Source organism: Ochotona princeps, chromosome 11, assembly GCF_030435755.1.
Source record: "Ochotona princeps isolate mOchPri1 chromosome 11, mOchPri1.hap1, whole genome shotgun sequence".
In the NCBI taxonomy this organism is placed as follows: Eukaryota; Metazoa; Chordata; class Mammalia; order Lagomorpha; family Ochotonidae; genus Ochotona; species Ochotona princeps.
This window is the reverse complement of record NC_080842.1, coordinates 39675037-39690396: the sequence shown is the minus strand read 5'-3', so window position 1 is coordinate 39690396 and position 15360 is coordinate 39675037. Positions and strand designations below refer to the sequence as shown.

At 41.4% G+C, this 15360-nt stretch overlaps 1 protein-coding gene across 1 annotated transcript in view; it reads left to right on the top strand.

Annotated features, from left to right (window-relative positions):
* Positions 1–52: 52 nt before the first annotated feature.
* The window catches only part of CCDC25 (coiled-coil domain containing 25), a 29040-nt gene continuing 13732 nt past the window's right edge, over positions 53–15360 (top strand). The window contains exons 1-4 of the mRNA XM_058670054.1: positions 53–217; positions 4369–4416; positions 8401–8440; positions 14351–14402. Of these exons, the coding sequence (XP_058526037.1) occupies positions 190–217; positions 4369–4416; positions 8401–8440; positions 14351–14402 (168 nt within the window). The 5' untranslated portion in view covers positions 53–189. The remainder of the gene's footprint in view (positions 218–4368; positions 4417–8400; positions 8441–14350; positions 14403–15360) is intronic.

The following is a 15360-nucleotide window of genomic DNA, read 5'->3' as shown; positions in this document are numbered from 1 at the left end:
GTCCTGGAACTCCGTCCTCCTTCGCGCCAGGATTAAAGATGGCGCCCTCGGAACAGCGTTAGGACGCGCCGTCGTCCGCCGGAAGTGCGCGAGACGTTCCGGGGAGCGGGCGGGCGCCGCGCGTCTGGAGAGGGTCGCAGTCTGAGGGCTGGTACTTGGCTCCGCGTACTCCTCGCCACCGCCGGGATCATGGTGTTCTACTTCACCAGCACTAGCGGTGAGTGGCCGCCGCGCCCTGGCGGGGCCCCGGAAGCCTGCGCCAGGACCTCGTCCCAGCGCGCCTTGGCGGCGGGGGTGTCCGCTGCGGAGCCGGTGGGCTCCTTCGTGCAGCCCTGTCCCGGGTCGCCCACCCACCCCGGCCTGCAGCCTTCGTTCGGCCACTCTGAGGAAGGAGGCAGTGCCAGCCAGCTCTGTCTTCGGGGACGGGGTGACAGGGCCTGGGAAGCCAGGCAGAGCAATCCGAAGGAGCGTGCAACCACGGTGCAACCTCGCACCCGGCAAAAGGAATACCCCTCGTCTCGGGGAGTGGCGTTAATAGGAGTTTTTTGGCAGGCAGGGAAACGTACTTTTAGTTCCCAAGAAATGCTATGGGCTCGAATTTGTTTCTGTGCTTATGATGTTCTCCATGCGAAGCATGCCTTTCCCAGCTCGTGGGGGTCCTTCCTAAGCCCTCCCAGAGTCGTAATTCTGCTTTTAGCATCCTGTTTGTCACTTAGCTTTAAGTAGGATCTCTTTTTCATAATGCCTCACTTCTTGTGATTTCCCAGTAACTGCTTGTTGGGAAGATGGGTCATGTTTTTGGACTTGACTTGTAACGCTGTGTTGTATTGGTAATCTCTGCTTGCTTGTTAAAGGTGAGATTTATGAGAAAGCCGTTCTCCATGCTTGTGTGGCTTGGAATGGGGTGCTCTTTGCTTTTAAGAGAGAAGAGGGCCCTGGGAAGTTGTCCCTGGCAGATTCCATGCATGCATCAGTTTCCACATCTCTACTTTCCCTGGAGTTTAGACTTCCACGTGTGCCATAAATTACTTCTCTTCTTACGCAGATTTTTGGGATCCATATTAAAGTTTCTGGAAGCAAAAATAATAATCCGGAAAATGTGTCGAGTTTCATCCTTCTGTTCGCTTATCTTGCGATGAGTCAACCATCTGTGGTTCTCCTCTCATGAGGGTCCCTAATGACGTAGATATCTCTACAAACCCAGCAATGCAATGCACACTACAGGCAGGGTATAGGATACTAAATGCACTTTAGGCCAGATGCCTGAGTCCCCTTAAAGCTGTTCTGGATTTTTCAAGTGCTGGTCATGCATAGACAGGTACACTTGTAAGAACAGATTACTTCAGATTTAGTGGTCCTTTGCTCTCTTTGGCCTCCATTGTAATGTCAGGAATGCTGCATTAGGAAAATACAGTCTAATAAAATTACATGTGTGCAACAAATTTTTCAAGATTGCCAAGATAGCAAAAAAAAATAGCTTTTTCAGTAAAATTAAGACGTTACCTGCTGTTAGTACAAAAAAATTTTTGAACATACAGAATCTTGAGGAATGAGTTTGGGTAACCACGTTTTTTGATAATTTACTGCATTTTTTTTAATCAAGTGAAAAATTGCTAAAATTCCTCTGGGGCAGCTCATGGTGGGCTGCAGAGTTACAAGGAAATCACAAGTAGGTTGTGGAATCCTCCCAGCACCAACAGCTTCAAGATGGGTGCTGCACTTTGGTGGGGGTTTTCAAAATGATGAATTCCTACACTAGAACAATCATATTATTTGATTGAAAAATTTTAAAAAGTGCTGTAATTACTATTTTCCTTCATTATTTAACATAGAAAGGAGTTTGGTTCAGACCTTTTGCCTAGCGATCATGTTGCTTTTTATTCTAAATTTACTATTTTGACATAATTCCAAGTTTTTCAGGAAAGTTTCAACAATCATAAAAATTTCTTTTGTCTCCTGCTGGTACATTTGAGCCCAACATTTTCCTGCTGTAATCTTACTGCTTGCTTTCTTTTGCCTTGCTATTTTGGTGCACAGTTCCCCCACCTAGGCCAATTAAGTTGCAATTTATTCCTAACTGCTTCAGTTTTTATTTCCTAGAATTAAGGACATTCTCTTACTGAAAGACATTCTTCATTATTAAAACTAGGACATTTACAGCATTACTGTTAACTAGTCAACAGGCTTTGTCAACAACCTAATGTACAACAAAAGAACATTGCAAATCCTTTAGGTGTCATTATCCTTTGGTTCCTCTTGCTCAATTGCCCAGGCTTTGTCTTAATGATTCTGTTTGTTGAAGAATTCTTTTGTAGAATGCTCCTCAGTGTGGGTTTATTCCAGTCATGTTCTTAATCACCTCATTTAATGCACATTTCTTCTGTCATCCTCTTGGCCTGCAGAAAAAGAATTTTGTTTTAATTATTTTAAAAATTATTTTTGTTCAATTACAAAATCCATCTGTGTTTTGTAAGCTATGTACATGCTGGTGTTGTGGCATAGTGGAAAAGCTGACCTGTAGATCCCAGTTCCTGTACCAGCTGTTCCAGTTCTGATCCAGCTCCCTTCTGATTGGCTGGGAAAGCAGAGCAGGCTTGCTTAAAGTGCTAGGGCTGCTGCCATGTATATGTGAGACCCGGGAGAGGCGCTTGGCTTTGTTATGGCCCAGCCCTGACACTTGTGGCCATCTGCAGGGTGAACCAGCAGATGGAAGACCTGTCTCTTTTATTCCCTCTGTAACTCTTTGAAATAAGTGGATTTTTAAAATGGGCTAAGATCATATGTAAGCATATCTATAAGGATATGCCTTTAAATAGTTATCAGTCATTTTTTAGAAGTTGAATCCCACTATATATTTGCAAAAATACACAGAGAACATTCTACTATTTAATTTCTTATTGTCATTTCTTTAATGGATACCTTACATGATACTTTGTTTATGGTTGTCCTATAATATGCTCAACCAGTCTCAGTGGATGTTTAGACTGTTAAAAGACCATAATTGTGTGTTATAGTATTTAACTAGAATATATTCCTAATGGTGAAACTATAGGATCAAAAGTTGTGTGCATGAAATACTGCCAGCCCATGTAGAGAGTCTGTAGGATTTATTTAGTTTTATTCCTACCCTCTAGCATTTGTTAAAAGCCTTATTAAACCAATAAAATGTTCACCGTGGACAGGTCGTTCTGTCAGCCAGTCAACGCAAACATTCTCTCTTTTTGAGTTATTTTAACCTCCAAGAAATTCTGAACTACAGTCATTATAACTGCTAACTGAAGGAATTGTGTGTTTCCTTTTCAAGAAAGGTACCAGAATAGATCATCTAGGAGTCATATCATTACTGAAGGTGAGGCAATCCCTAGTTGAAGGATTTGTGTGATTGCCAGGATTTAGGTTCCTTGACCTTAATGCCTGTGTATTTTGTGTGCTGCAGTGACAGCTCGCAGGCCTGGCTAGCCCTACCCTGCCCAGCTGTCAGGCTTTGTAGACCAAGACCCCATTGACTATTACTTCAGGAACTGAAATGTTTGTGGTCAGACAGGTCTTAGTAGACTAGCTTGGAAACCGAGTGCACCATTGTAATTTCAGTAGGAAGCTTGCTTGAATCCACATCAAGGATTCTCATATTGAAGCCATCAGCCCTCACTAAGGAAATATAATTTTTAAGATAAGCCCTACTGTGAATATTCCCTTTAGGTTAAGATAGTGGTTCCTAATTGTGACATGAATTTAGAATCGTTTGGAAGATCTTCAAAAAGCAGAAATATTTGGCACTTCACCCCCACCCAAGATTTGGGATTAGACACATTGGAGCTAAGGCATAGCTGGTGATTTGAATGTGCAGGTTAGGGTTCAGAGTCACGGATACAGAAGTTTGAGAACATAGGATAAAGAGAGCCCTTAGAATTTGCATCACTACTGGAATGTAACTAATATTAACTATATAAAATTGCCCAAAGTAAGACTTAAGTATTGGAACAGGTAGGGTTTTGTTTTGTTTTGTTTTGTTTTGTTTTAACTTTGAAAGGCAACAAGTTAATAGGACTGAACTGTATCCCTGGGAAAGTCAAGTAGCCATGTGTAAGAATTGCTAAGCTTGTGTTTAGACCAGATCGTAAAGATTTTAGTTTCTGTGAGCCACATATAGTCTGTAGCTTAGTGCTCTTCATTTTGCCTCTTATCAGCCATTTAAACATGTAAAAACCATTCTTAACTGCCTCGGCCAGGTAGCAGGTAGATTTGCCCATCTATCCATGATTTGCCAACCTCTAATCCAAGCATTTTTTACTTGTTTTTTCCCATAAGACAGTTTTGTTGGTGATGAGGTTATCTAATTGTTTTTTGTTTGTTTTTGTTTTATCTTAGTTAATTCATCTGCTTACACTGTTTACATGGGAAAGGATAAATATGAAAGTAAGTTTTCAAAAGCATTTGTGTTTGAAACTTGCACCAGGTAAGTGTTGCCTCTTCCCCCACACCCCCATCCACAGTCTGTTGAATGAGAGTCTTAATAACACATAATATGTGGTGCTGGGTGATATTTTATTGCATGGATACATTGTCTAATGATCCAATTAGGGCATTTATAATTAGTATATTCATCACCTCAAACATCATTTTTGGTGGTGACAAAATTTTAAATCATATTTTCTAGCTGTTTTGAAAACTATAAAACATTGTTATCTATAGTTACTTACTGTGCCATGGAACACCAGAACTTCTAGAAGGTTCCTGTCTAGCGTTGAGTTAGGCCTGCTGACCAGCCTCTTGCCATCCATCTGTACCTCTTTACCCTCCCCAGTCTTTGGTAGCTGCTGCTTCCATGAGATCAGCATTTGTAGATTTCACAGGATATGAGTTTTCAGCTCACTACTTTGATAAGTCAACTTTTGAGAAAGCTAGTATTCATTCTCAGGAACTCTAAATGATTAACTTTCCTAATAGTTATTTATAGCAAATCAAGTAATTTGAATTCATTAGACCAACTCTTGCTTTTGCTTTACAGAGTTTTGTGGTGTCATTAAGTTTAAAGTTTTAGTAATCAAGCTTAGCTTGTGCTAATGTAAATCAAATAAACATCATTTGGATTTTTAAAGAGAATTTTTTCTGTATATTTTTAAAAATGAGTGGAAACATTGTTGTGAAATGTTAGTTTTTTCAAGCACTGTTTTCCAAGTGCCTTGGTATGAAATACATTATGTCTTGATGTGCATATTTATATAGAAGAAAAATTTATACAAAGCACAAGTGCTATTTTATATACCTTCTATTTTTTATTTCTGTTTTATTTCATTTTTTAAAAAATCTAATCACAACCTGGTAAATTCATTTAGCTCCTGAATTTGGACTACACTTTAAAAGAGATACACTGATTTAGAAATGTACTTTTTGGCCCTGTGATTGGGGAGGGAGACCTTGAAGCTGAACTTCCCTGATGAACAAGGGAGCAACAGGTGCACAGCATTGATCCTGGGGGTGAGGAAGGAAAGATTTGCGACAAGGGCTCTCAGAGGAAATGAGTGTTACTTTCCCAGCTTGGAAAACTACAACTGCTGTGCTCTGGGGGTAGTGGAAAAGGCAACTTTGAGGTCTGGTCAACCTGGGTTGCAATTGCAGCTCTTTATCTATATCTATATCTGTATCTATATATCTATATCTATGTGCATACATATATTCTGGTCTCCCACAAGGGTGTAGGGTCCTGAGCAATTGGAGCCATGCTCTGCTACTTTCCCAGGTACACTATCAGGAAGCTGTACTAGAAGCAGAGCAGCCAGGACTTGAACTGTCGCTGGGATGCAAGCAGCAGCTTAACCTGCAGGAGTGCAAAGCCAGCCCTTACCTGTTTCTGAGCATATGAAGAGCTGCTCTGACCCTGGTTCACACACACGGGCTGATAGTGATGCTGACCTCAGGCAGCTGCGCCAGGGTCAGTCCCAGTGTGACCCTTTGCCTCTGATGTTGCTTTTGCTTTCTGTTTGGGCTTATCCATATGAGACTGTCTGCCATTAGAGGAGTCAGAAACAAATGTGACTGGGGAGAGCTGAGCTAAGAAGGCTTCCTTGAGGAAGGTGTTAGGAAGGGACAGATTCTGGAATCCTCTTCACATCAGTTGTAGGAATTTACACCTACAGGTGCAAATCCAGGATACCTAGAGCACTCAGGTGTCGTTTTGCAATCATTAAGATAAATGTGCTGAGCATTTTTCCTCAGGAACTCATGAGATAACTTGGCAACTTTCCCTCCATGTTTCTGTAAGAAAAGGGCGCTCCATCACACTTTGTATAGCTTTGGGGACTTCTGATTAAGGACTGGATAAAACAAATGATTTTTAAAAAAGATTTATTTATTTTTATTGGAAAGTGAGATATACAGAGAGGAGGAGAGACAGAGCGGAAGATCTTCCATCTCATGATTCACTCCCCAAGTGACTGCAACAGCCGGTGCTGCACCAAACCGAAGCCAGGAACAACTTCTGGGTCTGCCATGTGGGTGCAGAGTTCAAGGCTTTGGGCCGTCCTCGACTGCCTTCCCAGGCCACAAGCAGGGAGCGGAATGGGAAGTAGGGCTGCCAGGATTAGAATCAGCGCTCATATCGGATGCTGGCGTGTGCAAGGCAAGCACTTTAGCTGCTAGACTATCATGCCAGGCCCAACAAATTAATTTTTAAGTGGAACATTGAACTAAAAAGCTTACCAGTCTGTTCTTTTTATTAACCAGCAGGTGTCAGCAAGGAGCCAACACTGCCTGACTGTGGAAGGTTTATATACATTATATACACTTCCATTGGATTTGTTTTGTTTTTGCTGGCAAAACGGAGAACTCACATTTGTTCATTTCCCTAATGCCAACACTGGCCAGGCTGGACCACATCAAAGCTGGGTGCTAGAGAATAAATCCAGGTCTCCTACATAGGTGACAGGAACCCCGGTCCTTGAGCAGCCATTATTGCTTCTGAGAGTCTGTTAGCAGGAATCCAGAGTTAGGGTCCCAGGCACCAAACACTGGTACTTCCAGGTGCAGGGTGAACATCTTCACTTCTGGGCTAGACATCTGTCTTTCTTGGGTATATTCTTAAAGATTTTGTTTTATTTGAAAGGCAGGGTTGTATAGTGAGAGAAGGAGATGCAAAGAGAAAGAGAGATCTTCCATTTGCTGGTTTACTCCCTAGATGGCTGCCATGGCCAGGACTGGGCTAGGCCCAAGCCAGGAATTTCTAGGCTCCCATTTTGGGTGACAGGAACCCATGCATTTGGACAATCTTCTGCTAATTTTCCAGGTTGTTAGCAGGGAGCTGTATCAGAATTGGAGTAGCCAGGACTTGAATTGGTACCCATATGGGATGTTGGAGTCACAGACAGAGGCTTAACATGCTCTACCACAATGCCATCCTCATCGCTTTGTAATTTTAAACAGACATTTAACACTTAAATTTTTTCTGTATTAGAATCATTAATAGTCACTAATATTGCTATCCAAAGATTAGATTAGGTTGATATAATCTTCCCATAGTGATGTGTTTTATTAATCTTATGGAGAATGAATGGACCTGGCACAATGGCTTAGTGGGTAAATTCTTGCCTAGGGTCCCATATCGATGCTGGTTCATGCCCTGGCTGGTCCACTTTTCATCCAGCTCCTAGCCTGTGGCCTGGAAAAGCAGTAGATGATGGCTTGAAGCCTTGGGACCCTGCAGGAGGCTACTGGCTCCTGGCTTCAGCTCGAGCATAGCTCTAGCCATTGTGACCACTCAGGGAATGAACCAGTGGACAGAAGATCTTTCTGTCTCTCGCCTCTCTGAAAATCTTCCTTTCCAATAAAAACAAAATAAGCCTTTAGGGAAAAAAAAAGCACAAACAGTGGTGGGTATTGTGACATGGCAGTTTAAGCTGCTGCTTGGGCCATTAAAATCCCTTGTCCTGAGTTTGAGTCCTTCTGCTTCCTATCCAGTTTCCTGCTAATGTACACCCTGGGAGGGTGCAGACAGTGGCCCAAGTGCTTCGGTCGCTGCCACTCAAGTGAGAAATCCAAAAGGGCCCCAGCTCCTGGCTTCAGTCAGCCCAATGTGAGCCAGTGGGTAGGAGATTCGTATCTCTTGTCTGCTTTTAAACTACCTAAAAATAAATAGTAAGCCATTTTTTTAAGATGTAAAATGCAATGCTTTTTTTTTTTAAGTTTGGCAAAATCATTTAATATTTAAATAAGATTACAGTGCATTTTTTTTCCCGTGTTTTCAAGCATCAAATCCTCTCTGGATTATTTCTTCTCCATTAAGGAGGAGAAAAACACTGTTGAAAGAATTGGTGCTTCTCCCCTCCCCAGCTTATTATAAACCATGGCACATCTTCTATTGATAATGTTTCCTATGTTTCCTTTATCTTTTGTATCGCATTGTAGATGAAGATCTGATCAAGTATGGCTGGCCTGAAGATATTTGGTAAGTCACGATTTTGGTTCTGCCTTCCGTGACTTGGCTAACTACCTGACTCCTATGATTAAAACCACAATGTGTACTTTGCATTTTTGTGGATGGCTATTAACTGGTAAATAACCAACTGCCAGTTCCCTCTGTGTCGGGCTTTGGTCGCAGGCCTGAGATGCATGCCCACAGACCGCATGGTTTTTTTGTCTCCTCCAGCAGTTACTGAGCTTACCATGTTCACAGGTTCTGACTGCTTCCTCTGAGGGGATGGATGAGAAATCATGAAGAAAGCAAGCACAAGCAACCATGTGGGTGGTAGATGCTGCAGCTGCCAGATCCATCTTTAAAAGAAGCATGAACTATTTCCCGTCTGTGTCTTGTAACCTTGTTGAGTTTAGACCTGTCTTGGCCCAGTTCTTATCTCTTCTTTATAAAATAATCTATAAATACTCCTTAAATAATCATACAATTTCTTAGGGTTCCTCTGAGGTCCTTTGTTTTCCTGTTCACTATACCCAGTCCAAAACAAGCAAGCAAACGAAAAGACTCCTTCATTTTTAGCTTCTTTTTCTCAGAATGCAATAGGGACTTTTTCTGTCAGATAAATGTGTGGCCTGTGATGAGGGCATAGGCTCCTGGTGCATTCTCACACACAGTTTGCTTTCATTTTGCATCTTTATCTTCCATCACTCACTCTAACCTTTGAGATGTCTGTCTCTCAGAGGCTAGTCTCCACAAGTACTAATAACGCCTACTAAATACTGTGCACGAGTATATCATATTTAATTCCATAACTGCCCTGTGAAGTGAGTATTGATATGACTATTTTCCAGATGATGAAACTCAGATTAAGGGAAGGTGCACAGATAGGCTCTGGTTACTGACCCCAACATTGGTTCTAAATTGGTTCTAAATTACAGCTTCTGTTTTTTTACGGGCTTCCACTTTGTGGGCTCAAGGTCACTTCTTTTTTCTCCTGAACTGTTGTTGCAGATCTGGCTCTGTTGGTCCTCCATTTGTAGCCCCAGAACCTTCACTTACTTTTTTTGTAGTGATGGAATTAAGATTGCCCTTTTTTGTGTTGTTGTTGTTGTTGTTGATTTCATTTTGGGGGAGGTATGTATTGAATATAAAATGGAGGTAGTATTGCACAGAGAGTAATTCAAGCCACTGCTAGATGTGGGTATACTTAGAACCCTATCTTTAGGAGCTCAGTGGAGGGCCTCTTGCTTCCTGTGTCTACCTGTATAGTTCATGGCCCCAGAGAAAATACTCTCCTGTTGGTCTGCCCTCTAAAAGCCAAACCCAAGAACCAAGAGGTGCCAAAATCAGAAATGTTTAAGACTGTCTTCTGAACAAAATTGTGTTAGCAAGTTATATTAGTGCACTTTACATTCATTGGACGATGAATAAAATAGTAACTTCTACAAGGCCTGCTGGCTACCTTCCTGGGGTATTAGACTATGAGCTTTGAGAGAGTAATGCTGCTGCTATTTTGTAACTGCTTTGTCTCCAGTACCTAGCATAAGTCTTGGCACATAGTAGGCATTCAGTAAATATCTGTTGCCTTCCCCGTAATCTAGCTCTCTAGCCACCCAGAAAGGATTCTCACTGGATGCTTCCTCATAATAAATACTTTCTGATTTTCTGTATTCAGAACACCTGTCACCTCAGCTGAATTATATTCAGATGTCCTTAAGGCTCAGAGATGTCCAGACTCTCTCAAGGAGTTGAGAATAGCTATGCACTTGTTATGTAATAGTGTGCTGTTGTAAAGGTAAACCTATCAGCTTTTTTTTTTTTTTTCTTACTGAGAAGTCAGATTTACAGAGAGGAGAGACAGAGAAAGATCCTCTGTCTACTGGTTCACTCCCCAAGTGGCCACAACAGTAGGAGCTGAGCCTATCCTAAGCCAGAAGCCAGGAGCTTCCTTCAGGTCTCCAACGCGGGTGCAGAGTCCCAAAGCTTTGAGCTGTCGTCGACGGCTTTCCCAGGCTGCAAGCATAAACCTATCAGCTTTGGGCCTGCATAGAAAAGGTTGCATATTCAGATGCATCATTGAAAATTAATTTACTACAGCCTTTTCTTAAAAAAAAAACTAAATAAATTATCCATCCACCAACAACCAATTCGTCCCTCAAACACCTGCAGCAGTCAGGGTTGGGCCGGCTGAAGCCAGGAGCTGACACTAATTTGGGTCTGTCACGTGGGTGGCAGGGACCTAGCTCCCTGCTAGGCATTCCAGCCTCTCAAGGTGTGCATTAACAGGAAACTAGAATTGGTCATGGAGCCAACACTCAGACCCAGGCATTCTACTTTGGGTTATGGGCTTCTCAAGCATTATCTTAACTACTCATGCCTGCCACAGTCTTATCTGACTTTGTTTTTTAATTAAGTGAAAGAGGAATTTCAAATTTACAGCTGTCACATGACTGCTATTCATTTGACTAAGACTAGTCCTTACCAAATTGATGTCTGCCAGGTACCTTAGAAACTCACTCTAACACTCCTTAATACCAGTGACCAGATTAATGGCTAGAGTTGAAAATGACTGACTTTTCAATGAATATGAACTAAAATAGACCCAAACTTCAAAATGTGTTTCAGTTCCTACACTGTCAATCCTGCAAGCCTCACAGGGCGTGCTATGAAGAGTTGGTGTGGCTGTGCATCGTAGGGCAATTTTTTTTTTTTTTTTTTTATTATTTAACTTCATTAATTACATTGTATTATGTGACACAGTTACATAGATACTTGGGTTCTCCCACCCCTGCCCAAACCCTCCCACCATGGTGGATTCCTCCACCTTGTTGCATAACCACAGCTCAAGTTCAGTTGAGATTCCCCCATTGCAAGCATACACCAAACAGAGTCCAGCATCTTATTGTCCAGTCAAGTTCAACGGCTTCTTAGGTATACCCTCTCTGGTCTGAAGACAGAGCTAGCAGAGTATTATCCCAGTCAATTGAAAGCTCCAACATACCATCAGCAAAAATTTACATCATTATGGAATTAATTGACATAGTAATGAGTAACCAACATGTTGAAAGTAAATACGAGTTCCCAGCCACCTTCTGTGATCACCTCACCTATACTTCAATTTAGTTTATACACAACATATAACATTCAAAACATAACATGTTATACATAACATCATATCATCTTAAATTAAGGCAAACATGTGGTATTTAACCTTTTGTGATTGGCTCATTTCGTAGGGCAAATTTTTAACCTGATTCATTGTAGATGTAGTTTTTGGTACTGTAAATATCTGGATGTCAATATTGGAATTCATATCCCCCAAAATCTCTTGAAGCTCCTGTAAGCAAATAATTTTCTTAGAATTGAACAAGGATGACATAAATTTTAAATGTAAGAAATAAGAATAGCGTGTGTTCACTGCCTCCAGACTCTCTAGCTGGTGTATTTCCTCGGATCCCACTCTTATGAGCTGAGCGGATCACTTGTGGGTCCCTGCATCTGCACGTGCTCAAGTAATCAATGTATTTTTAGTACAATTTCTCGTGTCTGCTTTTAGTCGAATATAGCAATAAACAGAGAAAGGAAGATAAAGACAAGCGGGTACTAGTGGGTATAATTTGAGCTGAGTAAACATTTTGAGAGGTATGAGAAATTTTTCAGTCTTTTTTTTTTTAAAGATTTATTTATTTTTATTACAAAGTCAGATATACAGAGAGGAGGAGAGACAGAGAGGAAGATCTTCCGTCCGATGATTCACTCTCCAAGTGAGCCGCAACGGCCGGTGCTGCACCGATCCGATGCCGGGAACCTGGAACCTCTTCCAGGTCTCCCATGCGGGTGCAGGGTCCCAAGGCTTTGGGCCGTCCTCGACTGCTTTCCCAGGCCACAAGCAGGGAGCTGGATGGGAAGTGGAGCTTCCAGGATTAGAACCGGTGCCCATATGGGATCCCGGGGTGTGTTCAAGGTGAGGACTTTAGCCACTAGGCCACGCCGCCGGGCCCTTTCGGTCTGTTTCTAAGCTGGATTTTTCTTTTTGTTTTTGTTTTTAACATTTTAATCGAAACCCCAGTTGTAGAAGTATATATCAACATATACCTGAGGCTGGTATGTATTGGAAATGGATGGTACTCCTATGTGTGTGTATGTTTGGTACTTTGACTACTTACTATGAATTCATTAGATATATGTTAAATTATTGGAGGTTTTTTTTTTTTTTTTTTTTTTTTGACAAATTCCACATCAGAGACGTCTAGGAAAAATCATGGGGTGTAGCTACTATGAGTATGCAGGAAATAGGTATGAATAAAGAGCTGGCTTGGAGCAAGTAAGAGTTGGAAAGGGAACAGTTACTCCTCAGTGAAGTTTGTGGGTGAGATATTTTCCTGAAATTCTGAAGTAGGACAATGAAATGTAATTTCTAGATCTGCAAAAGCATGTTTGTTTGTTTGTGTAAGAGTTATTTATTTATTTGCAAGGCATAATTACAGAGAGAGTGGGTTTGCACCCCAAATGGCCACAATGACTGGAGAAGGGCTGGTCTGAAGCCATCAGCCACGAGCTTCTTCTCAAGCTCACCCACTTGGGCCATTCTCCACTGCTTTCCCAAGCCAGTGTTAGGGGCCTGAATTGGAGGTGGAGCAGCCTGGAGAACTGATGCCACAGGCAGCAGCTTTATGCATTGCACTGTGGTACCAGTCCCCAAAGCACAGATTTGTCTAAGTGGAAACTCCTCAGGTTAATGAGACAAATTAGTATGAATTTTTCACATGGCAATACAGATGAGCAAATGAACTGTTTTCTATCTGTCCATGTCTGGGTGGAAGGATGTAATGGAATAAAAACAGAACCTAGAATCATCATTGTATATCAAAATGCCTAATATCTTTCTGTATCCAAGGAAATTAGTAAAGTGTTTCAGTTCTTTACAGAGGATGCTTAACATTACTGTCTGCATCTTGTGCTAGATGTGAAAGTGTGAAGAGTGACAAAATTATAATAAGATGTAATGGTGCCACTTTAGGGTTTAACTGAACTTCTGTCTATAAAAATAGGCATCCAGGAAGCAGCAGGAGTAAAATGAACAGAATCATGACAAAGTGACAGTCATGTGTTACCTTATTCATTGTTTGGCGCTGGGATTCTGGAAGCATTTCTGTGTGTTAGAAAGAAAACCAGCTTCATTTGGTGAATTGTTAACATGAAAAAAATCCAGTAATCCAAAAATGTTGCATTAAATGAAAAAGAGTGAGTTTTGAGAGATTTCATTAAATTGATGGAAGGTAGAGCTCAGTTAAAAATACATTTCCCATATTGGGATGAGAAGGACATTCCGAGTGTTTTCAGAGCAGTGCTGTGACGAACAGTGCTCAGCCAGCAGTGCCAGGACATGGGGTTGGAGGAATTGTGTGACCCATGTTACGAGGTGTGCAACTTAATGTTTTGGGCCTCACTTACCTCTTGCAGTTCAGCGCTCGTTTGGCCATCACTTCAAACTCAGAATGTGTCAAACAAGACCCCAGTCGTTTTCTTCAAACTGTGGTTCTGCAAAGTCTTTCTAGGCTCGCAAAAGATGCCTTACTGACGTGTCTCTCATTGGAGATTGCTTGCTGGGTTTTCCCTAAATCAGAAAAATGCCAGTTATTCAGTGAAGCTCCTTCATCATTTGAGGAATCGCCTTCCTTAGAGCACTTACTGTTTATTGTGTATCTCTTCTTATTTGGTGCTTAAATCACACAGCTGCATAACCTTCACTATTGCTCTTACCACTGTAGGTTGACAGTGAACCTTCTGGTATGGCAACTGTTTCATACTGCAGTCAGAGCTTTGCAGGTGTAGGCACTGGGTTGGGTGAATGCTTTATGCGTTAGAATGCATTCAATATACGTAGCCTTAGTAGAAGATTTTCATGTACCTTGTGCTAAAAGTGGTTTTCATTCTTTATAGGTTTCATGTGGACAAACTCTCTTCGGCTCATGTATATCTTCGATTACATAAGGTACTGAAAAAGCACAGATTTGTGCTTTTATTCTTTGATAAGCATCAGATTCTGTTCTGCAGTTAAATTGTTTTAAAGAATAACTGTGTACAAAAATAGATGCCTTCCCCCTGACCCAAAAATCACATGGAAAATTCTAGGTGGGTGACATCTAGTAGTACATTTTACTGCCTTGTTCTGTCAGTTGAGGAGTGTCATCTGTCGCCCATATGGGATCCCGGGGCTTTCAAGGCGAGGACTTAAGCCGCTAGGCCACGCCGCCGGGCCTGCAACTTTTTGTTGTTTGGAACTATTAAAAGGAAAAAAAAAATAAGTGTTAGCACAAGTATGATGTTACCAAGTTTCCTTTTGGTAAAAAATTTTTCCCGCTTTGGGTTCTATTGTGTCTGAAAATGGAAACAATAGTGGTAGTAGTAACACCAGCTATCAGTTATTAAATAAAAATTCTATTTCAGTTTCTTTTAGGAGCACATGATATGCTCACTTTGAAACTGTGTGCTCCTTGAGAGATTTTTACCTGGTTGATTTGCAGTAAATCATAGCCTCTTGTACTTAGTACAAGATTTAAGTATTGGAGGTGGAGCAAGAGCCACATGCTAAGAGGTACAAGCATTGTTTTTTTATTGTTGAATTCAAACCAAACCTTGGAAATCATCGATGTATCACAGTGTTCCTTCTTGCACATCTCTGATTTTTGAAATGCACAGAAAATCATCTTATTTACCTACTGGTGAATGTCCTGAGAGCATAGATGGCATGTGGCCTTTGTGTATTGAGAATCCCTCGGTTTCTTTTGACTTTATGCAACACTAAGTTGGATGATTTCTTTAGGTAGGGAGCAAGTATGTTCTGTTGCATTACGAGTAGTAAAACAGGAAGAGATTGCTTGAGGAGTATTTACAACTACAGATAGCACGAAAAAGAAGAAATGATGGAACATGGCCCAATACCAGGAAAC